The sequence below is a fragment of the Saccopteryx leptura genome, chromosome 3 (assembly GCF_036850995.1).
Source record: "Saccopteryx leptura isolate mSacLep1 chromosome 3, mSacLep1_pri_phased_curated, whole genome shotgun sequence".
NCBI lineage: Eukaryota > Metazoa > Chordata > Mammalia > Chiroptera > Emballonuridae > Saccopteryx > Saccopteryx leptura.
The window spans coordinates 25,859,937-25,885,632 of NC_089505.1; the positions used below are offsets into that span (position 1 = coordinate 25,859,937).

Consider the following 25,696-nt stretch of genomic DNA (forward strand, 5'->3'; position numbering starts at 1 on the left):
TGCTGGAGGAGAAGCCAGTTTGTGCGGAGTTTGTGCAGAGAGGAGATGGGGAACAGAGGTGAATAAAGCTAGTGAGCTAGAAACCTTTGGTTCTAGGAAACTCAGATAAGTCAGTAGCTTTGTGAGCACTGAATGAGTGGGTTTTGGAGCCCAATGTGTGTTTTTACTTGCCTGCCGGGTGCAAGCTAGGATTAAAGCTAATGGCCCACCAGTTCTTGGCTCCGTTGTTTCATTACCATCTGTCTGAATCAAATGCGGACTTGCATGGGCCAGGCTGCTGTGATGGTGGCCGTGGCTACTGGCTTAACACCCCTAAAGTTTCTCAATCACCTTTCCTTTTTTTTCTTGTACTGTTTGCCTTCATTTATCAATTCCCTCCTCTTTATTTTTGTCTGAAACCTTTCTCCTGGAACCTTCTGTCATTTTACTCTACTCTGGACTGGTTGCTCTCTAGGCCAGTTGAGTAGCCGTGTCAGCATAAAGCCTATAAAACAATTTTATAAGAGTTCATTAGAATTTATTTAAGCCAAGCTGAGGACATTTCTGGAAGAAACATCTCAGTGGATTGAGAAAATGCTTTGGAGAATATCTGTTTTGCAGTTCATTTTATACATTTAGAATCAAAGGAGAAAAACGAAGGAAGGTTACATGAAATCCATTGGTGGTAGATTAAGCAGACAGGAGAAAGCAAGGTGGGGAAATCTCTGGTATTGGATAAAAACCAAACATAGGTGGGTACAGGATAATTAACATTTTACATTTACAGCAAGTAGAGATGGTCTACAGGCAACAAGGTAACAGGAGTTTGAGTGAATCTAGTCACACCTCTTAGGGGTGGCGAAAAGATTACTCTGGTATTTCAAAAGTATATGATCCTAGATGCACAAGAACAATGGACAGGATGCTCTTAAGGCAAAGATGAACATTTTACTCAGGAAGGTGTAGACTTGGGGCGAGACTACTCACCATGACCTGACAAGTTAGGAATTTATGGTTAGATCACCCTGTGTGGTTACTTTTGGTCACTGAGCTTGTTAGACCTGCCAAGTAGCCCCTTGAGCTTGTTGGGTCTGCTACATAGCCCCTTTTTCCTTCACAGCTGTCAGTCTGCAACTTATTTCCCATTTTCTTGGTATCTATTTTTTCCTGGATCCCCTGTCTCCAAATTTTGATGGATAACACCTTCAAATATTTTCCCAAGAGAGTTCATAGGAGGTAAACTTTTTTTATTTCAGCATGAATGAATGTGTCTGTTTTTTCCATAATCTTTATGCTGGTTGAGATATATAATTCTAGGTTGAAAATAATGTTTTCCTATAACCTTGAAGATGTCACTTCATTGTTTTCTGGTATTCAGTGTTACTAATGAGAGGTGTCATTTCTGTTCAGTTAATATTTCTTAAGTCAGTGGTTCTCCAACTTTTTGAAGTTGGGGTGCATTTAAAATCCTACAAATAATTGTAGGCGCACTATATACTGATGGATACATGAATTTACCAAAACTTCCAAACTGCCCTTTTGCTGTTCTGCTTGGCTATCTAACCCCACCCTTACTGGACTATCGCCCCTGAAACAGGAAAGTTCTAGGAAGCTGGTCAGCCACCCCAAGGAGAAGTGTTCTAAGAAGCCGATATCGTAAAACTACAGAAGGGGCATACCAGAACTGCTGACGCAACACACACTTGCTCAGAGCTCTCCCTTAACCCTATAAAAAATTTGCCTCAGAATCTGTTTGGGTGCACTTCTCCTTTCTTCCTTTCAATAAAGCCTGCACACCTGGTGTTCGAGTGCTATCTAATCCTTACATATACAAATTTCTGAGAAATATGTTATAATTAAGTCAAATATTAAAGAAAAAATATAAAGTCCAAGCGTGCTTTTATGGTAATTAAATGAAATACGATAAAATTAAATTTATTCTGACATTAAAAAAATTTTTTTATGTTACATTTTTGAGTTATGCTTTTTAGAATTCGTAAAAAAGAGGAGTTAAAAATTAAAAAAAAAAAAACGACAAAAAAGTTATCTTTTTATTTATACAGGTAATTCTTAGTAAGATTTAGTAAATTCGGCAGGTCCTGGCGTAAATGTGTTAAGTTTTTTCATTCTTGTGTTAATGAGAAACGTGAGCCTGATGTGTCCTAGCAATTTCTTTAATGTTTGGGCATATATTTGAAAGGCAAACTCTCATTTCCTCTCTTTTTACTCTTAATTGTGTTGAGGGTAGAAAATTCTAATTCACATAAATAGGATGTTGAAAATTGTAGAAAAATGTTTAAAACTTTTTTAGATATTGCCACATCCTCTTTTATAGAAAGCCAATAATTCCTTATGTTTAATCATCAATCCAAAACCCCCACCATACATATCATCTTAACTTTATACCAAACAAAGGATAGAAAAACTTACCTCCAGTCTTTCTGGGGAACATGGGGGGTAGTGTAAACAATCCAGCACCACAGCTTAACAGGCTAATCAGGCAAGTGAGGTGGGGGATTGGGCAGACTGTCAGTTTACAGCCAATTCCCCACACCTCTGTCTCCCAAAAATCTAAACTCCAAAAATCCTGTTGGTTTTTTGGTCCCCAACAGGCACATATTTCTCTGGAATACCATAGGGCACACACTTTGAGAACCACTGTCTTAAGTGTTAAGTGCCTCTTCCCTTTACCCACCTCCCCTGAGCCTATTCTCGGTCTTCTTGGATCTTTGTTTTATCTATGTTATTCTGAAGTTCCACAGAAATGTATTTAGGAATTCTTTTAACTCATTGTGTTGAGCACTCAATATTCTCTCTCAGTCTGAAAATCTTTGTCCTTTAGCTTTGGGGAAAACTCTTGTTCTTGAATTATTACTTTTCTGTTTCCCCTGCATTCTCTGTAGACCTCATTTTAATTAAAAATAAGTTATTCTAATTCCTCTTTGTTTCTTTTCTCTTAAATTTCCAATTCATCTTTACCCTTCTTCTGGATAAATTATTCTTTATCTTATCTTCTAGTATTTCTATTTAGCTTTGCATATTTCTGTACATCTTGTTCTCTGTCCCCTTTTCATATATCCTGCTATTATTTTATGGAGGCAGTGTTGCCTTAAATCTGTCAAGGATACCCATTAGAGTATTTTTATGTTCTTTCATTCCTGAATTACATCTTTCCCTCAGAGTTTTTTCTTCCGATTTATAAATTTGGCAGTTCTCTTCCATTTTGTAAGTTTTGCTCAGTTTGTTGATCTTGGTGATCTGTTCATATTTAATGAGTCAATAGAAAAACTAAATGAGCTCTGTGGTTAGACATAGCTCCTTTTCAGAATGCTGCCTGCCTCACTTTAGGAGTGGTTGGATGCTGATTAAGCTGGATTACTGAATGCTAGAAACAGAAGCTTTACTCTGGGGCAGCAATCCCGATTTATATCAACCATGCCAGTATTTCCCTGACATTTCATTTTTTAGAAACATAACTTCCAGTTCTTATTTTTGTATTTTTACTCAGGGGTAAAGTCTGGTTGCTAGCAGTGTAAGCAGCTGTAGAGATAGGATCCTTACCTCTGTCCTAGTCCCACCCTTAGTCATACCTAGCATACCTGGATTTCGATGAGGAAATTGATTCTTTTCCATGCTTTTCCTTGGCACTGATTTCTTTTGCTTTACTGCATTAGGTGGGACTCCATCTGCTTTCTGATTGCTGAATTTGATTCATATTTCTTTTTTTTTCTTTTTTTCTTTTTGTATTTTTCCGAAGCTAGAAACGGGGAGAGACAGTCAGACTCCCGCATGCGCCCGACCGGAATCCACGAAGCTCTGCCCACCAGGGGGCGAGGCTCTGCCCACCAGGGGGCGATGCTCTGCCCCTCCAGGGTGTCGCTCTGCCGTGACCAGAGCCACTCCAGCGCCTGGGGCAGAGGCCAAGGAGCCATCCCCAGCGCCGGGGCCATCTTTGCTCCAATAGAGCCTCGGCTGCGGGAGGGGAAGAGAGAGACAGAGAGGAAGGAGTGGGGGAGGGGTGGAGAAGCAGATGGGTGCTTCTCCTGTGTGCCCTGGCCGGGAATCGAACCTGGGACTTCTGCACGCCAGGCCGACGCTCTACCACTGAGCCAATCGGCCAGGGCTGATTCATATTTCTTGTTAGCTTATTGTTCTCCCTTCTCTCTTTCTTATTTTTGTGGCTTTATGGCTTTATTCCCTGTATCATTTTGATAAGATTGCTGAAAGGAGAGGTACATTCATTGACTCTGTGTATTGTCTTAAATCAAAAGTTCAAAATACTTATAAGGCATGAAAACATCCTCTATTTTAGAAGACTTTTCATCAAAAATTATAATAAAACCTACCTTGGTACTTACAGGCATTAGCTCTCAGCTCTCAAGAAAATGTGGTTTTCAGGAATGAGTTAGTCTCTGAAGTTTCTGACTATATAAAGCACATTACGATCAGAGTAATAAAGAAAAAGTAATAATGATACTTTTGTGGACTAGACACTGTTGTTAAAGTGCTTTATTAAATACAGACTCATTGAATTCTCACAGCAACTATATGAGGGTAGTGTGTTTCTCCATTTACCTGAGAGGAAATGAGGCACTGTGAAGTTACATCACTTGCTTAAGTGCTGTATGAATGATTCCGTAGTCACGTTGATCTCTATAGGTATTAAAGTGAATCTAGTTTATTTTCCTAGATGTTAGTGGCTTTTTGATAAACATTATGGAACACAATAGAAAAATCAATCCTGACTTATTAAGGACTTACATCCCTTTGTGAAGCCAGTAAAATGAATGAAAATTTTTACCTCTCTCTTGTTTAAACCAGGCAGCCAGGGTTCTGTGCTGGTCATTAAGATGTCACATCATTCATAGTTTGTAGTACTGGATTATGGTGCTTTTTTATTTTTGTATTTTTTTGAAGTGAGAAGCAGGGAGGCAGAGAGACAGACTCCTGCATGTACCCTACCAGGATCCACCCAGCAAACCCACCAGGGGGCAATGCTCTGCCCATCTGGGACGTTGCTCCGTTGTAACCAGAGCCATTCTAGCACCTGAGGCGGAGGCCACGGAGCCATCCTCAGTGCCTGTGCCAACTTTGCTCCAATGGAGCCTTGGCTGCAGGAGGGGAAGAGAGAGATAGAGAGAAAGGAAAGGGGGAAGGGTGGAGAAGCAGATGGGCGCTTCTCCTATGTGCCCTGACTGGGAATCAAACCTGGGACTTCCACACGCTGGGCCCAGGCTCTACTGCTGAGCTAACCAGTCAGGACTTGGATTACGGTACATTTTAAAGCATATTCCATTTCTAGAAATTTGTTCTGCAGTTGTACACATGCACAAAAATACATGCACAGGATTGTTGATGGAATGATTTGTAATGGAAAGCTGGAAAAATCTAAATGGCCATCAGTAGGGGATTGGTTAATTTGTAGTAAGTTTATCTATGCATTGGAATGCTGTATTAAAAAGAAATCAAAGAAACCTTTGTATGCTGATGTGTAAAAAGATGTTTGAATAATATGTGAAAAAAATCATATCTAGTATGGCCCTCTATTTATAAAAAGTATGTATATTACATATATGTGCTCATGTATTTGTATACATGTGGAAAAAATTGTAAGAACATATGAAAGGAATTGTTATTTCTGTTGGGAATTGAATTGTAGGAACTTTTTATTTTTGTATCCTTAAGTACCGTTTTGTTTATTTTACCATGAACATGTAAATTTTATAATTTTTTTTTTAAGAGAGAGACAGGAAGGAAGAGAGATGAGAAGCATCAATTCTTTGTTGCAGCTCCTTAATTGTTCATTGATTGCTTTCTCATATGTGCCTTCACTGGAGGCTGCAGCTGAGCCAGTGACCCTTATTCAAGCCCGTAACCTTGAGCTCAAGCCAGCGATCATGGGGTCATATCTATAATCCCATGCTCAGGCTGGTGAGCCTGTGCTCAATCCAGATGAGCCCACGCTCAAGACAGTGACCTTGGGGTTTCGAACCTGGGTCCTCAGTGTTCCAGGCTGATGCTCTGTCCCTACAGCACTGCGTAGTCATGCTAAACTTTATAATGTTGAGAAAATAAAGCATAGTAGTTTATAGGAACTGTCAGTATACTAGCTACCACTAGCTAGGTTTCCTAGTTGAGATAGAATCTAATGGAAGGGGTCTGGGAATCTGTGACCTAACAATTTAAGTGGTTTCACTAGGTTAGAGAAGAGGAATATGTGTAAAAATGCAAATTTAAGTGAAGGGGAAATACTATGCAGGCATCCCCAAACTACTGCTGGCAGTGGATCGCATGCAGCCCCCTGAGGCCATTTATCCACCCCCCCATCCCCCCCCTCCGCACACTTCCGGAAGGGGCACCTCTTTCATTGGTGGTCAGTGAGAGGAGCACTGTATGTGGCGGCCCTCCAACGGTCTGAGGGACAGTGAACTGGCCCCCTGTGTAAAAAGTTTGGGGACCCCTGCGTGTCCATTGAAACAATGAAACTATTTTGAATAATATGCTAAACTAATAATAAATTTGAAAATTTTGGAGGTGATAAAAGAATTTTTAGGAAATTATTACATATTTTAGAGATAGGAAAGCTATCTTATACCAAATAACATGAAATAACATGGAAACACATGTCAAAAATACCCATGTCCACCCTGTGTTGTAGGCACCTACGATTATATATGAATATTTTGGTCCAGCAGTTTTGCCTTTAGGAATTTGTTCTAGATGTTTCTTTAGTAACACATTTTGACTAATTCACAAGACTGTGTTGATAAATCAGACTTCTTGATAACTGTTTCATCAGAAATTATTTCTGTAAATTGTGTGTCACAGCTCCTTTCCCCCTGCCTCCTGCTTTCAAGAGCTTGTGGCCGCTCCAGGTGATGTAACTTGGAGAGATAACCGGTGACACACAGGCCCGAGTTGGGCGACAAAGTGAGTTTTTAAGGGGATGCAGCTAGGATCAGTTGCAGAGAAATAGCTGCAAATATTGCCTTTGACCTCTCTCACCCCTTTCAAACTTCTGTTTGTGCTTCCTGGGTGGAATTTGGGCACACAAACTGGTAAAATTTTGTTACGTCTAATGCAGTGGAAAGGTCCTTGTTTGCTCTCCTAACCACTATGGAAAGAGCGTGGTGCAGAAAGACCCGGTTTCTAGTGCCAGTTTTTCCACTGACTAGCTCTGAGATTTAGGGAGAAGCTAAGGTACCCCTCTAACCTTTCTCTCAGAGCCAAGTATGCATCTTAATAAGTTTACTACCTATCTGTCCACTTCAAGTCCTCCTGTCTATTCCTTAACCCACTGCAAACCTCTACTTAAGCCGCAAAAACTCCTTATTGCAAAATATAGAATACATTTTTCTCCCCTTTTTATTTGGTCCCATTATTTCTCCTTTCTAGAAATTATTTATCAGTTTTCTGATTAAATGATATTATAGTGTTTGGTAGTAAATACAGACTCAGGTAATGAAAACATAGAAATATCCATCCCTTGGTCTCAGCACCCAGATATGAGCACTGGCATATTCATTGCCTTTTTTTTTTTTTTTTTTTTTTCCCATTTTTTCTGAAGCTGGAAACAGGGAGAGACAGTCAGACAGACTCCCGCATGCGCCCGACCGGGATCCACCCGGCACGCCCACCAGGGGCGAGGCTCTGCCCACCAGGGGGCGATGCTCTGCCCATCCTGGGCGTCGCCATGTTGCGACCAGAGCCACTCTAGCGCCTGGGGCAGAGGCCACAGAGCCATCCCCAGTGCCCGGGCCATCTTTGCTCCAATGGAGCCTTGGCTGCGGGAGGGGAAGAGAGAGACAGAGAGGAAAGCGCGGCGGAGGGGTGGAGAAGCAAATGGGCGCTTCTCCTGTGTGCCCTGGCCGGGAATCGAACCCGGGTCCTCCGCACGCTAGGCCGACGCTCTACCGCTGAGCCAACCGGCCAGGGCTTCATTGCCATTTATATGTACATAGCTTAATAAAATTGAGATTGTATTTATACACTGTTTTGTGTCCTGCTTTTTGTTTTTATAACACTGATACTATAAGCAGTGAGTTTTAAAGGCTATATAGTTTTCTTTTTTTATATATAGTTTTCTTATTATATAGTTTTTTCATTACTAGTTTAATCTGTTTGGTTCTTATGATGTTTAGTTTGCTTCTGCTTTTGGAACTTTTCACCTGCCTCTTTCATAGGCTTCTTTTTATACTTGCCCTGTAGGTTTTAGTGTTTTCTGAGTTCCCTTTCGCTGCCCTGGGCTTGCGGGCAATCTCATTGACTCCGCCAGCTGCAGCGTCACCTGTTTGCTTCCCAAGCATGGAGGCCATTTCATCTGCGTGCTCCCTTCTGAACACTACCTCTGCATTTGTTTTCTGGGCTTCCCTCCCCCCCCCCACCACCACCACCGAATGCCCTGCAGGCACCCGGAAGGGACGTAACAAGGATAAATAAATTACGTGTTTCCTTCAGGTCCTCCCTCTAGCTAGTATACACCTGGCATATTTTAGATGCTTTGTTTTATAAATAAAAACTTCTAAAATGTGCAGTGATTCCTTAGGATATCAAATTGGCAGAAAAAGGTAGTGAATAAAGACAATCCTAACAAAATGCCTGCATAACCTGGTAGGCTGTGTGCCCTTTCTTATCTTTGCCCTCCTTTTCATCCTGTTCCCTTAACCTCTTTATCCTCCTTCCCCTTTTCCAAGTTACACAGAAGTGATACCCCACAGTGGAAGCAACAGGAACTTTTTCCAGTGCTGATCAGTCACAGCAAAACTTACTGTCTTTTCTTGAGTATGGAAAGAAATGGTTATGTTATACATTGCATAACCATTGATAGGTGCTTTTAGAGTTCTAGTCAATACGCACTTTACTTTTGACTTAATATCACAATATCTGAGGTACCTTAATCTTCTTTTGAGTGTTTTGGGGAAAAGAAAACAGACTAAATAATGTTTCCTTTCTACAGGAATTAATATTTTTTGAAAATTTGAGAAAAGGATACTTAGTGCTTATTTTACTTTAGGATTATAATGTCTGTATAGTAGACATCTACTCCAGCTTTTGGAGTTATAATTTAATGTCGTAACCTAAAATTCTCGTTCTGGTCTGAGACTTAATTGCTACAGCCAATTTAGAAATATTCATTGAATGACTACAATGATCAGTATAGAATCTTGAAAGCCTTAATACCTAAAAAAAGTTGTTGTTTTAAAGGAAAGAATATAACCACATTAAATACAATCTGGAGAATAAGAGGAAAAAAGTTCTACCCCCCCCCTTTTTTTTAAGTGAGAGAAGGGCAGATAGACAGACTCCCACATGCACCCCCATTGGAATTCACCCAGCAACCCCCGTCTGGGTTCAATGCTCAAATCAACCTAGCTATTTTTAATGCTTGAGGCTGATGCTTGGACCAACCGAGCTATCCTCAGCACCAACACTCAGACCAGTCAAGCCACTGGCTGCAAGAGGGGAAGGAGGAGGAGAGAAGCAGATGGTTGCTTCTCCTTTGTGCCCTGACTGGGAATCAAACCCAGGATGTCCATATATCAGGCCGGTGCTCTATCCACTGGGAAAACCAGCCAAGGCCAAAAGTCCTCTTAATCTCACCTAAGAAAATTGCTGATAGAATCTATATATAGCTGGTTGTTTTCAAATTTGTGTTTGTGTGGCTCAAATGTGTCCTGCTTTTTTCCCACTTAATACGTCATTTTACAACTATTTAAATGGCTGCATACTAATCTGTTAGTTGCATGGCCCTATTGTATGCACAGTGTTTATGGAGGGGTGGATGGTACATTGTTTCAAAAAATAATATGACTCAAGAATAAATAGTTATCCTATAAATTAAATTGCTTATCACATGGGTTTTAATAAGTAGGAGAATGGAAACCTTTTTATTTAAAGTCAGTGCTTTTTTGTTTTCAAACATATAAATCTGAAACTAGAGGGAGATGGTCTTCAGTTGGGAGCAATATTTCAGCTATGTATTTTGGAAAAGTTACCTACATAAGTTAGATAGTTGCTTATTTAGAGATTATTGTCATAAATCTTATGTTACATTGTGTTCTTTTATAGATTATGGAGCTTTGTGGTGCAAAAAGACTTGGTTATTTTGGAAGAAGTCAGTTCTATATTGCTTTGAAACTTGTAGCTGTTGCCCAGTCTGGTTTCCCTCTAAGAGTGGAAAGTATTAATACAGGTAAATATGGGATACATTAGTAACTGAAATGAAAACAGACTTCTAATCACAAATGAAAAAAGTAAAGTCAGTACAAATGTTGAGTCTCTCTGATATTATACTGGCTCTTGTGATGTTGAGTAAAGTATCATAACTTTATTCTCATCACCATCCTTTTTAAAATCTGTGAATGTTAGAAAACATACCTATCTTAAACATTAGGGCATATATGTACTTCATACATATTTGGTGATATAAAACTGTTAAAATGTGATTTTATAGCATAATTTTACTATAAGAATTGCTCAGAATATAGGTAATTTTATCAAGATAAATTGTAATGACTTTCCTATATGCTTTCTTTACATTTTTTTCTAATATAAAGCAGCATTATACTTTGTTTTCTTGTTTGTGAAGGCTGTGGAAAGTTCCGTATAAAATTAGAAAGTATTAGTTAACCAAAACTTTCCAATGGAAACAATATGAAAATATTGGCAGACTAAAACCTGGTTCCGGACATCTGACTGCCTCATAAGTATCACCTAGGATAATTGTTTTCCTGTTATTTGGAGATGTGTTGATATTGACGTAGATGGAAATTTTACAAGGTAGGCACTTAAATGCAGAGTTCTGTGGTTTTCATAGGGAAAAAAACTGCGTTTTCTGTAATGTTAGAATTTTTACACAGTAGTTCTAAGTAGCAGCTTAGTTTCTCAGTCATTTGGAGGTTTTCATTGTGGAACTCTGGTTTGCCATATGTTCTTCTAGTGTTGAGCATTTACATTTTTTTACATAACTTTACATTCTTTACATAAATACTGAATAAACTTAATCTTCTCGTTAGTGTGGAGATTCTGTGGAGAGAGGTACAGGTGCACATAACTGCAGTGGAGGGAAGTACATTTTCTTTTATAAGAGAGGGAGACAGACAGACACACGGGGACAGACAGGCAGACAGGGAGAGAGAAGAGAAGCATCAGCTCTTAGTTGCCACACTTTAGTTGTTCATTGATTGCTTCTCATAAGTGCCTTGACCAGGAGGCTCCAGCTGAGCCAACAGCCTTTGGGATCAGTCCGCTGAGCCCGCGCTCAAGCCGGTGACCTGTAGTTTCGAACTTGCGTCCTCAGCGTCCCAGGCCGATGCTCTACCCACTGCACCACCACTCTGTCAAGCTACATTTTTCTTCTAAAAATGATTTGGCTGCTGTATTATTCTAGTCTAAAAGTATGAGTTATGACTGACCTGCAGAGTTCTTCATTTTTCTTCTTTATTTAACATTGGGTGTAGGTGATCTGCCTGAAGGAGTGAAATAAGCCAGACTAAAGTTGATAAATTGAGCAGCTTGTACTCTGTCCTTGGTAGGTGAACAACAGTAAGATATTTTCAGGAATTTCTGCCTTGAAAATGTCTAAATTAATCTAGTCTCAAACTTAGTGACCTATTCTGTGTTTTAATAGAACTCTCGCACCTAACATTAGAGAATCAGTGTGAGTAGAAACAGTCTAGGCTTTGGGGTCAGACCAGCCTGGGTTTAGGTTTTGTCAGTTACTGTCAGTAACCGTGGCATTGCAGAGGCTCAGTTTCCCTACCTGTAAAATAGGGACTTTGCAGGGTTGATATGGTTATGAGATGAGATAAATCTAAAGTGCAAACATGGGGCCAAACATGAAATGGACATTTAATACAGCTATTTTTATAACCCATTAGATTAGAAGGACAATTTGGTGTTACTTTGTCTTTTTAGTTTAGTCTCCCTAAACAGTCTATGAAAGATGATGGTCTAAATGTCTATGATAGACATTGTGTGTGTTTTTTCTGTGTCAGTTTTTGCAAAAATTTTAATATCTACCATCTAATTCACATCTATTTTAGTTAATGTGTGCATCATTTTTTATTTTAAAATAATAATTATTTTTGTGGTTAACAGTAAAGGACCTTCCTCTGCCAAGATTTGTTGCTTCAAAGAACGAACAGGAATCTCGCCATGCAGCCTCTTACTCGGATTCTGAAAATCAAGGGTCTTATTCTGGTGTAATTCCTCCCCCACCTGGACGGGGGCAAGTGAAAAAGGGATCCGTCAGCCATGACGCTGTCCAGTCTCGGACATCCGCAGATCAGCAGGTAGTCACGTGCATGTCAGTAGTATCAGTTAATGTCCTGTGTAGATTAGATGCTTACTCTGACACTTTTACTGAGTACCTTAATAATGAAAATGGTACCTTCAAATTAAAATATAAAAATAATAATGCTCTGTCTAGGAGCCTACATCGCCAGTAGTATCACCACAGCAGTCCCCACCAACGTCTCCGCACACGTGGAGGAAACACAACCGCCACCCCAGTGGAGGGAACAGTGAGAGGCCTCTTGCAGGACCTGGGCCGTTTTGGTCTCCCTTTCCTGAAGCACAGTCAGGTATGTAGAAGTTCTAGAAGAACATTCATTTATTAAAGGTGTAAATTGAAGGAAACTTGGTAACATTTTTTTAAGAATTGCCTCCAAGCCCTTGCCGTATAGGTTAGTTGGTTGGAGTGTTGTCCCGAGTGCACAGAGGTTGCCGGTTCGATCCCCAGTCAGGGCGCATGCAGGACCAGATTGATGATCCTGTCTCTCTCTCTCTCTCATTCCTGTCCTGTCTTAAAAAAAAAAAAGGCAATAAAGTAAACATTAAAAAAATTACCTCCAAGACAATTTCTAATTATAAGTTAAGTTCCTTAAATAAAAGCAGAAGCCAACTGTGAGAATCGGTAAGTATCAATAGATGTGTCACTCTGAACAGTGATCACTGCACTTACTTATATCTGTGATGCTTAGACAGGAGTTTGTAGATACCAGATTCTCTGAAGGTAAAATGAGTAAATGATTATTTCCCAGGATATAGGTATATATTATATTAGTTTCAGTGTTTCTTTTTTAAGATTTTTTATTCATTTTAAGAGAGAGAGAGAAAGAGACAGTGAGAAGGGGGGAGGAACAGGAAGCATCAACTCCCATATGTGCCTTGACCAGGCAAGCTCTGAGTTTTGAACTGGTGACCTCAGCATTCCAGGTCGATGCTTTATCCACTGCGCCACCACAGGCCAGGCTAGTTTCAGTTTTGATGAGGAAACCTCAGTATAACAATTTAAAAGATTTAAATGAGATAATTTTCAATTGACAGAAAAGATTTTGTTTTGAAAATTAACATTTCTTCAAAGCTTGAAAGAATGCTTGTATAATATGTGTGTGGTAAATTATTACAATAAAAAACCTGGCAACATTTTTTCCTTAAAAAGTGAGTCAGCATGGCCTGACCTGTGGTTGCGCAGTGGCTAAAGCATTGACCTGGAACACTCAGGTTGCCGGTTCGAAACCCTGGGCTTGCCTGGTCAAGGCACATGTGGGAAACAACTACTATGAGTTGATGCTTCCCACTTCTCCCTGCTCTTTCTCTTTCTGTTAAAATAAACAAACCGTGAGTCAGCACGTTTACCCATCTGCTTTCAGGTTCTTCTGCTGGTGATGCAGTGTGGTCCGGGCACTCCCCTCCTCCACCTCAAGAAAACTGGGTCAGTTTTGCAGATACTCCACCAACCAGTACTCTTTTAACCATGCATCCTGCTTCTGTCCAGGTGTGACATTTTATTGGTATTACGTTTTTATTTGCTTCATTCAGAGAATTGCTGCAGTCATTATTTTTATATTTTGCTGTTGCAAAATGCAAATTTACCGCTACATGAAAACAAAACAGAACTCCACTCTGTGCCTTCAAGTCTGTTCTCATTGAAATGTTTCACTAAAGGTTTTGGCCGATTTTCTTCCTAATTCCTTAGTGAACTTCTAAAAGGTTTTAGCATCTAGGAAGATATTTGCTTGGCTTTTTTAGCACATTTTCATAACTTTCTGTTGCTTACATATTGCTGTCATTTTGCAAATGTATAAATCCATTGTCCAGAAACATTCAAAAACCTGTTTATAAATATGTGGTTTGCTGATGAGTTGTGAAGACTTCTTATATTTTAAACATCCACAAAAAGTAAGTTTTACTTTCAGTGATAAGTAACCTACCATTCTTGGTCCATGTCATCATATAGATAGATACTGTACTGAGGAAAAAATGTTTCATTACAGGACCAGACAACAGTACGAACTGTAGCCTCAGCTACAACTGCCAATGAAATTCGTAGGCAATCCAGTAGTTATGATGATCCCTGGAAAATAACAGATGAACAAAGACAGTATTATGTAAATCAATTTAAAACAATTCAGCCTGATCTAAACGGATTTATTCCAGGTGAGTTGTTAAAAACAGATTCTTCTAGATGGGACAGTTCAAAGTCTGAATTTCAAAATCTCAAAGACATGAATTTATTGGTCAATTATTATAAAAGATAATTCTCAAATTGTCTAAAAAGAGTTTATAATCACTGGATACCAAAAACATGACATAAACATGTGTTAAGGTTACCTTTTTTCTTTTCATTGAAAAAGGTAAGACTTACCACATTTTATTGTTGGATCTCTCAGTTCAGACTAATGCTAAACAGCACTGTTTTAATATTTCAGGATCTGCAGCTAAAGAGTTTTTTACAAAATCAAAACTTCCTATTCTTGAACTTTCTCATATTTGGTAAGTGTGGTATATATTGGTTGGGTTATGTAGGTTGTATTAAAGGAGTTTCCAGCAGGTAGATTTTTTTAACTTAAAAAACAAACTATTAGAGTAACCTTTTCAAGAATGATCTTAACTCAGTATTGCCTTAAAATAGGCTGATGTTGCTTTTTGTATCAAGCCTTGAAATTGTATTGGATGTTTTTAAGTTCATACATGTAGGCCTTTAATAACAATAAAAACAAAGTTTTAAAAAAATTTAGTACCTTATTAACTAAGCCTGAATTCAACTAAATCCTATTTCTAATTACATATGTGTTAAAGGTCATTTTCTGGTGACCTTATTTTGGGAGCTGTTTTTGTTAAGAAAATTTTAAGGACATAGAAAAGTTTAAGGAATTGTATTCTGCAGTTAACAGTTTGCTATATTTGCTTTGTTACATTTTTTAAGTTATTGATTATTTTCATTTTTTCTGAGAAAGTTTTTTTTTTATCATGAAGGGATCCAAAGCAGAATATGACCATATTCATGATAAGTCTGTCTTGTAGGGAACTCTCAGACTTTGATAAAGATGGAGCATTGACACTGGACGAGTTTTGTGCTGCTTTTCATCTGGTAGTGGCCAGGAAGAATGGCTATGACTTACCAGAGAAACTCCCTGAAAGTTTAATGCCCAAACTGATTGATTTGGAAGATTCAGCAGGTAAGATCCAGGAGCTCGAAGAGACCTGATTGCATGCCTTGATAATCATTCTTGGTTCTCAAAGCAAGATCAATATGTTAAAACTTAGCTGAAGAGCATAGACATTTCATCAAGAGCCATGTAGATTTGCTACTAGAATAAGATGTACAGCCTGAACTTAGATTGATGCTTTGTCTGTTTAGTCAACTTTAAACAAAGATAAAGAAAGTATGCCACTATTTTACTTCACATTTGTGACTTGCTCAGATTTGAAGAGCATTTCACAGTGTCTTGTTACTTTGCCATCCTTGAATTGCATTTTACATTGTCTGAGGTGAGTAAAGTAGTCTGTCTTCATTGTCAACATTTTTTCATTTAATAAATCCTATTGTTGAAGGGAAATGCCTGGTTTATCATAGCAGATTGGACCATTGCAGTCCACAAGTATTTTCCTTTAAAAAGCCAATTTCTTTGGACTCTAAAGAAATCTGGAAGTTTTGTTTGATGTAGATAACACTACTTTGTTTTCATGTTTTACAGGAATGCTTTTGTACATGCTCATATTTACTGATAGCTTTATTTTAAAGGAAACAAAAACATAACGGATAAAAAACGAAAACATTTTTCTTAAATTCTGAATGAATAAAAGGAAATCTAATGTTAAATTAATGAGTCTAGTCTGACCTGTGGTGGCGCAGTGGATAAAGCGTCGACCTGGAAATGCTGAGGTCGCCGGTTTGAAACCCTGGGCTTGCCTGGTCAAGGCACATATGGGAGTTGATGCTTCCTGCTCCTCCCCCCCTTCTCTCTCTGTCTCTCCTCTCTCTCTCTCTCTCTCCCCCTCTCTCTGTCCTTTCTAAAATGAATAAATAAATAAAATTTTAAAAAAAAAAAAAGAAAAGAAAATATCTGTATAAAAAAAAAATTAATGAGTCTAATTAAAACTAAATTACTGTCTTTGGTTTTTCTATGTAAATTTAGATACTATGATGGAAGGAATTTTATACTTTTAAAAGTGAATTAAAACAAACTTTGCCTCTAAAAAGCACATTCATCCATTAGGCAGCATCTGTTTAACCCAAAATTGCCTCTGATCTGACTTTATTGCTTAATTATATAGTAGAAATCAGCTACATATTATTACTATCAAAAAGAGAATGGTCTCCTTAGAGTCAAGAATCTGAGCGTGTGTCTAGTTTCGCTGAGTACTCCTGCGACCTTGGGCAAGTTCTACCCATTTACTGTATTTTTTTCTTTTTGTTTTCTCCACCTAAATGTGGACTTGATACCATTCACATTTCAGGACCTAAGCTATACACTGATCTTTTATCAATGAATAGGTTGGTTTTAAAAATTAGGATTGCTTTTAGTTTTTTAGAAACATTATTCTCTAAGAATCGTAGGATTTTCCTGATCATTTCAGGTAGTTATTAGGCATCAGTTGACCTCTAACTTGAGCTGAAAGCTTAGTATTTTTGTTGGGTGATTTTGCATCAAAGTACTTTGATTTACCTAATTAACAAATAAAAAGAGCTTCTTTGTTTGGTTTATTTAATAGTAACCAAAAGGGAAGACATTGTGGTAGCTACAGATTTGTATACCATTGTTTAAAAAAAATTTTTTTCATTTTTATTGACTGGTTTTTGTGAGTGTGTGTGTGTGCATGTGAGAGAGAGAGGAGAGACAATAACAGAGAAAGAGAGAGAGAGAGATTGATGCCCTGACTGGGGATTGAACCAGCCACCTCTGTGCTCCAGGACAATGCTTGAATCAACCGAGCTACCCGGCCAGGGCTTGCTGTACCATTGATTTAAAAATTAGGTCTATGGCTAGAGTTTTTCTATGACTTTAACCCTTTGAAAACTGATAGCATAGTATATAACTTAAGTCAAGCTTATTCTGTTGTATGTCATTTTCTAGAGACTTGTCTGATTCTGTTGTATATAGATTGATAAATCTGTCTTTTGTGTATCTTTATTTTTTTCCTTCTGTTTAATTTAAATAAAATCTGGTTCTTTGTAAAGTTGATCTACTGACTGAATTTGAAGGCTGATGATTCAAGTAGTGCTTTTCTGGGTTTTTGTCTTTTTACTCCTGTTAGATGTTTAGCGAGGAGTCACTCTCATTTTTTGCCTACATATATCTATACACTATTATTCTAACTATAATTTTAAAGATATCAAAGACTCAGATAGTTTTTTCCCATTTCAGGATAATCTGTGTACTTTTCTAATGAAATTTATTATAAACATTTGACCACATGGTATTAAATTCAGATTGCTTTGCCTACTTATAGTGATAAATTTGGAATTTTGTTGATTTGGTGGTTAGGAAACTGATTAGTCGTTTTTTTCCTCCAAGTTATCATGAGCCTGAAATTAATATGACACAAAACCCTTTGAATATGGAATTGTCACGTGACATTGAGAATCAATCAAGATCTGTAAAAACCCTTTTAAATAGTTTTTAGAAGTTCACAGTTGAAGGGGAAACATGCAAGCAGTTTTTTTGCTAACCTGAAAATTTATCATAAATATTCCCTCTTTGGAGCCTTTATGACTTATAGACAAAAGTAGTGTCTGTCTTATTTGATCTCTCATAACTTCTCCTACATGCTGTTTATTGTGGAACACATCACACTGAATTCTGTTCTTTGTTTTTCTTTTTACCACTACACTCTGAGTTTCTTTAAAAAAAAAAAAAAGGAAACATCATATTTACTGTAGTATCCCCAGACATGTACTAAATTGCTCAGGAAATAATTACTGAGTGAATTAATGCTTAAAGTGTGCCACTTTTTAAGTAGGTTATTTTTCTTGACATATTTCCATCTTTTAAAATATGGTATTTCATATGTTTGTGATGCTGGGACATACTAACATATTCACTCCACAAATATTCTGTATTTACAATTTAATAGCTCATAGAAAAATAGATGGTGAAAGTGATGACATTTTTTTTAGTGAGAGAGACAGAGAGAGGGACAGGGACAGACAGACAGGAAGGAAGAGAGATGAAAAGCATCAGTTCTTCGTTGCGGCACGTTGTAGTTGTTCATTGACTACATTCTCATATGTGCCTTGACAGGGGGGCTACAGCAGAGCCAGTGACCCCTTACTCAAGCCAATGACCCTGGGCTCAAGCCATTGACCTTGGGCTTCAAGCCAGAGACCTTTGGGTTCAAGCCAACGACCATGGGGTTGTGTCTATGATCGCACACTCAAGCTGGCAACCCTGCATTCAAGCTTTGAGCCTGCACCCAAGCTGGTGACCTCAGGGTTTTGAACCTGAGTCCTCTGCAACCCAGGCCAATTTTCTATTCATTTTGCCACCGCCTGGTCAGGCAAAAGTGACGACTTGAGTTAAAATTGGAGAAAAGCTAGGCTTTGTAAAGGCATGCAAACTCAGGGTAGATATGCATTTTTTTTCCAAAATTACTTTAACTAGTTTATGGGATTAAATAAGAAATCAAATAAAATAGTTAAGGATCATTAAAATACTTAATATTTAACATCACTAAATTTGGCAACTATAGTAAATAAAAAGGAAAACTTGGTTTTTGTTGTCTTACAAAGGAAAACATACAAAAATTCATCTATGGAAACAGCTTTCTGAAGCTGAATTCCAGAAAGAATGTTTGTCTTAGAATCATTATCTTTAAAAAAAAATTAGGGTGACCTACTACTCTCCACAAAACCACATCTTAAAGGGAAAGAAAAAACAAACATGTTAAGATGCTTTGCATCTTGAACCCAGTTTCCAAAGACTTCATTATATCTTAGTTGAAATTTTGTATATCTGTATTTTATGTGATTATTTGATATAATGTCTCTCCTAAGCTAGACTAGAGGCTCTTGGGTGGGCGGTAACTAGATTGGTCTTGTTCATTATATCTCAGTACCTAGTAGGGTGCAAATTGAGGATTTAAGTAGACACTTTAAAATGACTAAGTGGCTGACTACTTCTTTAAAAACTGTTTTCTGTCTTCACACCACTATGCTTACACGAGCAACTCAGTAATATCTGATTCAGTGCTCAAAGGGGGAAAGGAATGTGTCCCCCATTCTGTCTCCTCCTTCGTAATTTCTGCTTTGTCCAGTAACTTGAGCACATTTTCATTGTTGTTCATAATAGTGCATAACATGGATCCCCAGGCTCCTAGAATTACTTCTAACATGAATGTTTTTAAAAGCCAGAAATTTTGCCCTCGCCAGATAGCTTGACTGGTTTGGTTAGAGCATCATCCTGAAGCGTAGAGGTTGCTGGTTTGTTCCCCAGTCAGGACACATACAGAAACAGATATGTGTTCCTCTCTCTTTCTCTCTCTCTCTGCCTCCCTCCCCTTTTGTCTTTTTTTAAAATCAATAAATTAATAAGGACAAGGCTTTTTACGAATGGTTTACTATAAACATTTATAATTGAGACTACCTTGATGTAAATTAATCACTGTTAAGAGTTTCCCTGTATTTATCCAGAAAATTTTAACATATAAAAGCTTACACAAGTAACACATTCAGATACCTGTTTTAACACAAGTGTCTTCACACTAGACAACCTTGATTGGTTTTTTAAATAATATTGGAAATCTTTGTATTGCCATCTATAGATCTGTCACTTTAAACCAGTCTCTTACTGATGGATTTTGAGGTACTAGTTTTTTGGCTTTACCTTTAAAATACTGCTGCAGAGGTCATGCTTCTACATGTATCTTTATACAAAGAACCCAGAATCTTTGTTGTTCAGAATTCACTTCAGGTTCCCTTAGTTGCTGACGAAGATGTGCACTGATCTTGATCATTAGTTTTCCAAGTAAGGAATTACTTCTCAAGGCCTCCTCACAACACACACACATGTTCTGTCTTAACATATTATGTCCAGTTAGTTGTGTGACAGCTCACAAATCAGTACAATTGCACAATTTGGCAAAGATGCACAGTTTAATGAGATTGGACAAAATAAATAGAACCCCTCAAATTCCCAGCCAAAAAATTGACAAACAAGGCTAGATACAGGGGTCCTCGGGTTACTACACAGTTCCATTCCTACTACAATGACATAACCCAAATTTTGGTGTGTGTCGAAATACGCCCTAGCCTAACTTACTTACCTTTCCTAACACAGTTGTAAGATCACAATTTAGAACGGGTAGTCAACCTTTTTATACCTACCGCCCACTTTTGTATCTCTGTTAGTAGTAAAATTTTCTAACCGCCCACCGGTTCCACAGTAATGGTGATTTATAAAGTAGGGAAGTAACTTTACTTTATAAAATTTATAAAGCAGAGTTATAGCAAGTTAAAGCATATAGTAATAATTACTTACCAAGTACTTTATGTCAGATTTTTGCTAAGTTTGGCAGAATAAATCTTTATAAAACAACTTACTATAGTTAAATCTATATTTATACGTTGGTTGCTCCGCTACCACCCACCATGAAAGCTGGAATGCCCACTAGTGGGCAGTAGGGACCAGGTTGACTACCACTGATTTAGAACATAAAAACACAACTAAGCTATGGAAAAAGGAAAGGACATAAATGTACTGTGCATTACACTATAGTAACAGAAAAAAAATGACAAAAAATGAGTATAAAAAAATCCTTACCTTTATTCCTGTGGTTGGTGTGCACACTGGAAGGGGCATTGCAAGGTGGGAGAGAGTGGCCCATTGGGAGGAGGAAGCTGGAGAGACAGGGAAGCTGCAGAAGGTGCTGGAGTTAGTGGGTCGGGTGAATCATGGTTGCCTAAGGAACATGCAGGAAATGCTGGAGATGATTCTACCTGCACTAAAGATGTTTAATCTTGAGAAGCAGCTGATGTGGAGGATACAGGATCTATTGCAGGCCTCTCTACCTTCTTAAAGAATTGTTGCAGACTACTCTGGAAGGTTGATGACTTCTTCTCTTCCAAAATCTGCCTGTAGCATTGCAAGGCATCCATAACATCTCTGGTAGACCTTACTGAATCTGTCATTGCTGGGGTCCTCAGCCTGAAATTTTGCCAGCCCATCCTGTACCATAGAAAAACCTTCTGTCAGACCCTTGGTAGTAAATCTCTTGGGTTCTGGGGTTTCTAGCTCTTCCTGTTCAGCCAGCTGCTTCTTCAGTTGAGTGAGGTCCTTGGCAGACAGCTCCTCTCCATGTGATGCTAGTAGCTCTGTGACATCCATCATGATGGTTTTCCTCTCCTTCAAAGCACTACTATCTGAATACTCTTTCATTTAGGAGCCATGATAAGGGCCAAAATGTCACCAAAGGAACACAAAACAGAACACTTGTACTTTTAACAGTCCAAAATGGCGTAGGTAAGTGTACTGGGGATGCCAACTCCCTCACTCATATGCCATGTTACTGTGTATTCTTCCGCCATGTGGAACCAAACTAGTTCACCCACGTAGTAGTCCGTAAGTATGATGCTAACGGCGCAAGCCAGAACACTCATATCTTAATTTATGTTGAGGCTGTCCTAACCTGAAGACTCCCTGTAATACATGAGAAAAATTCTTACAAGATCACACAGTAGTGGCTTTAAGAGATTATAGTTTAAATATCTGCGCATTAGTAAAAGTCCTTGGGAATAATGTTACATTTCTTTTTTTGCAGGAATAGCCTTTTTCTCTACTATCGTGTTGTAAAAGTCAACAGTGTGTCTTCCTCTGTTAGAAAGACAATTCCATGGAAATGGGAGCCTTGTCTTCTTGCTCAATACTGTATTTTTATTTAATGTACTTATGTATAGATAGGTCTTCAGTAAATAAATTGAATTGAATCTGGACCTTTCAGAGCTTTTGCACAATAGAATGATGAAAACTATGGATAGCATTTTTACTTTTTTTAGTGTGAGCCTAAAAATATGGTTTACACCCATTTAATTTGCACTTGTTGCTAACTTTTTTTGTGGACTGACAGTATGTCAGTATGATCACACAGGGTTGTATCTTCCAGGCACACTTTTTGTACATGGAAGTACTTTTTGCATAAAGCCCTTTTGGGGTTGACTTTTAACAATTTAGGATCATGCTCTTCCTTTTCAGCCTTGATTCTCTGATGATGTCGGGGCAGAGCAGAACCCTCAGGAGGGAGGCAGGGTTGACACAGTGTTCCAGCAGGAGGCTAGGTTGGAACACTGAATCAGGGAAGAGTAAAACTACACCCCTGCCTCCGTGAGGATCAGTCTTAAAGACTATCATTTGTGGGCGAGCATGAAGCTCTTCATTGGAGCAAAATAGGGAGCCAGGCTGAAGGAGGTATAGCTTATTTACAGACTTAATACTCATGACTGTTAGTTTCTAGAACATAGGTAGTTTGCTCTTTTTCTACTGCCATTTGTTTTTCTGTATATGAAGTAGAAAAGAAGCAGCATCCTGCTGAGTTATTCCAGAAATAATTTTAGGGTTTTCTAAGATAGAGATTTTTTTTAAATGTTTTAGTCTTAGAACCCCTTTACATTTTTAAAAATTTATTCATTTTAGAGAGGCGGGGGAAAGAGCGAGAGAGAGAAGGGTGAGGGGAGGAGCAGGAAGCATCAACTCCCATATGTGCCTTGACTGGGCAAGCCCCGGGTTTTGAACCAGTAACCTCAGTATTCTAGGTTAACACTTTATCCGCTGTGCCACCACAGGTCAGGCCCCCTTTACATTCTTTTTTTTTTTTTTTTTTTTTTTACAGAGACAGAGAGAGGGATAGATAGGAACAAACAGACAGGAACGGAGAGAGATGAAAAGCATCAATCATCAGTTTTTTGTTGCAACACCTTAGTTGTTCATTGATTGTTTTCTCATATGTGCCTTGACCGCAGGCTTTCAGCAGACCGAGTAACCCCTTGCTTGAGCCAGCGACCTTGGGTCCAAGCTGGTGAGCTCTGCTCAAACCAGATGAGCCTGCGCTCAAGCTGGCCACCTTGGGGTCTCAAACCTAGGTCCTCAGCATCCCAGTCCAACGTTCTATCCACTGTGCCACCGCCTGGTCAGGCCCTTTTACATTCTTAAAAACTATTGTGGACCCAAGAGCTTCTGTTTATGTATCTTAGATCTATCAATAGTTACCCTATTAGAAATTTAAAACTACAGATTTTTATATATTTATGGCTGTTTAAAAATAACAATAAGCCCTTAAATATTGGCATAGATATTTTAGTAAAATATAGTAACTATATTCCCCCAAATAAAATAATTATTAAAAAGGCAGCATTGTTTTACATTTTTGTAACTGTCTTTAATAGCTACTTTAGTAGAAGACGGTAGATTCTCATATTTGCTTCTGCGTTTAGGCTGTCGGATGTTATTTTGTTTGAGGTATTAGGGATCAAAGAAGTCCTGAAGACCAAATTCGGTCTGCTGACATTTTTTATATAACCTACAACAGAAAGTGTGTGGGTGTGTGTGTGTGGGGGGGGGGGGTTGTTATAGTTGTTTGCTTTTTAATTGTTGGAAAATAATAATATTTTATGACACATGAAATTCAAATTTGTGAAATTGTATAAATTTCAGATTTTAGTCTATTAATAAATTAAAGCCAAACTCATTTCTTTACTAATTGTCATGGCTGCTTTTGCACTGCAACAGCCAAGTTGAATAGTTGCACCAGAGACCATATAGTAACGTATTTACTCTCTGACCCTTAGTAGAAAAAGATAGCCAGTCCCTAGTACATGAAGATAATCAAATCTGGTCTTGCCTAGTGAAAGGAAGGACTATTTTAGATAATTGTGTATTTTCTTTGGTACTACACCAGATGTCAGCAAATGGCAATTTCTTAAAGGTTAATTGAAACCATATTAATGAATTATTTGGACTTCTTACATTAAAATTTGTAGATCTGTCTTGCACTTTGAAATGGTTTGGGTGTATCTTTTATCTTTGCATGATTTTATAACAATTGATTATTTGTAAAATATTAGTTTATTGAGTTTTACAGGCCTTTCAAATGTTGGAATATTTTATTATAAAAGATCAAAAAAGCCTATTTGTTAATACTACAACCTAGTTTATCAAAGAATTCTGTAAGGAGTGGGAAGCTCTTGAGCTTGTGGCTGTAGATAAACATTTTTCAAAATTCTAATTTTCTTTTGAAAGCTCAAAGTTTGTCATTAGTAACAGTACTGAAAGCAGTTGTTTTCCTGAAGTTACAAGTTCACTTGATTCATTTTTGAGAAAATGCCTAATACCTGAGTCTTAAGTAATTACAGTTCATTAGCTGTTCTTTAAAGAAAAATTGTGTTCCATGAAAAAAAGTGGCCTGTTCATCAACTATTAAATCACACAATTATTTTCTTTGAGATGATCATTGTGCTTTGATAAGAAGTGCAATATCTTTATATTGCCCCTCCCATTACTTTGGAATTTCATTATATAAATTTGCACATATATATATATATATATATAGAGAGAGAGAGAGAGAGAGATTTTCTATTTTGCAACACAGTATTAAAAATATGTGTTTTCAGGGCTGAGATTTAAAAATATTTTTACCACTCAATTGCAAACATTCTTCATTGAAATTGCCATGCCTGTTTATTTTAACTGGAATGTGTAGGGTGAAGCATATAATCACTAGTACAGGGTGAGGTAAGAGCAGGTTTACAGATGTTCATATGGAAAATGATAATAATATAAGAATAAACTGTTTCACATACCACTTAAACCTACTTCGCCCACCCTGTATGTTTTGGTGTCTACCTTGTTTCACGGTGGTCAGCAATTCTAACCCCACCCCCACCCCCGTTGCTTTTGTCTCATCAGTCCAAATGCCAACACAGGAAAGGGTTTTTTTATTATTATTATTATTATTATTATTATTATTATTATTATTATTACAAAAATCTTTTTGACTTTTCAGATGCCCTAAAGGAGTCATGGGATTCCCTGGAGTCCTTGGTCCACAGTTTGACAACTGTTACCGTAGGAAATGGCTATGATATTAGAATACCTGTGTAATACAGTGTGTCTGTAAAGTCACGGTGCACTTTTGACCGGTCACAGGAAAGCAACAAAAGACTATAGAAATGTAAAATCTGCACCAAGTAAAAGGAAACCCTCCCAGTTTCTGTAGGATGATGTGGCAGCATGTGCGCATGCGCAGATGATGACGTAACACAGTGTATACAGTGGAGCAGCCCACGGCCATGCCAGTCGAGATGTGGACGGTACAGAGGAAAGTTCAGTGTGTTCTGTGGCTCGCTAAATTTGATTCCATGAGCAAAGCGCAATGTGAATATCGGCGCATTTATAATGAAACGCCACCACATAGGAATAACATTACTCAGTGGGATAAGCAG

At 38.2% G+C, this 25,696-nt stretch overlaps 1 protein-coding gene across 6 annotated transcripts in view; it reads left to right on the top strand.

Moving 5' to 3' along the window:
- The window catches only part of REPS1 (RALBP1 associated Eps domain containing 1), a 99,992-nt gene that overhangs the window by 45,460 nt on the left and 28,836 nt on the right, over positions 1-25,696 (top strand). For 5 of the 6 annotated variants that reach the window (XM_066373120.1, XM_066373119.1, XM_066373122.1 and 2 more), the window contains 7 exons: positions 10,048-10,171; positions 12,079-12,272; positions 12,410-12,563; positions 13,635-13,759; positions 14,259-14,421; positions 14,694-14,757; positions 15,289-15,443. In XM_066373120.1, the coding sequence (XP_066229217.1) occupies positions 10,048-10,171; positions 12,079-12,272; positions 12,410-12,563; positions 13,635-13,759; positions 14,259-14,421; positions 14,694-14,757; positions 15,289-15,443 (979 nt within the window). Of the gene's footprint in view, positions 1-6,828; positions 6,910-10,047; positions 10,172-12,078; positions 12,273-12,409; positions 12,564-13,634; positions 13,760-14,258; positions 14,422-14,693; positions 14,758-15,288; positions 15,444-25,696 lie in introns of those variants that run through there. The other variant, XM_066373124.1, reaches the window with a different exon arrangement.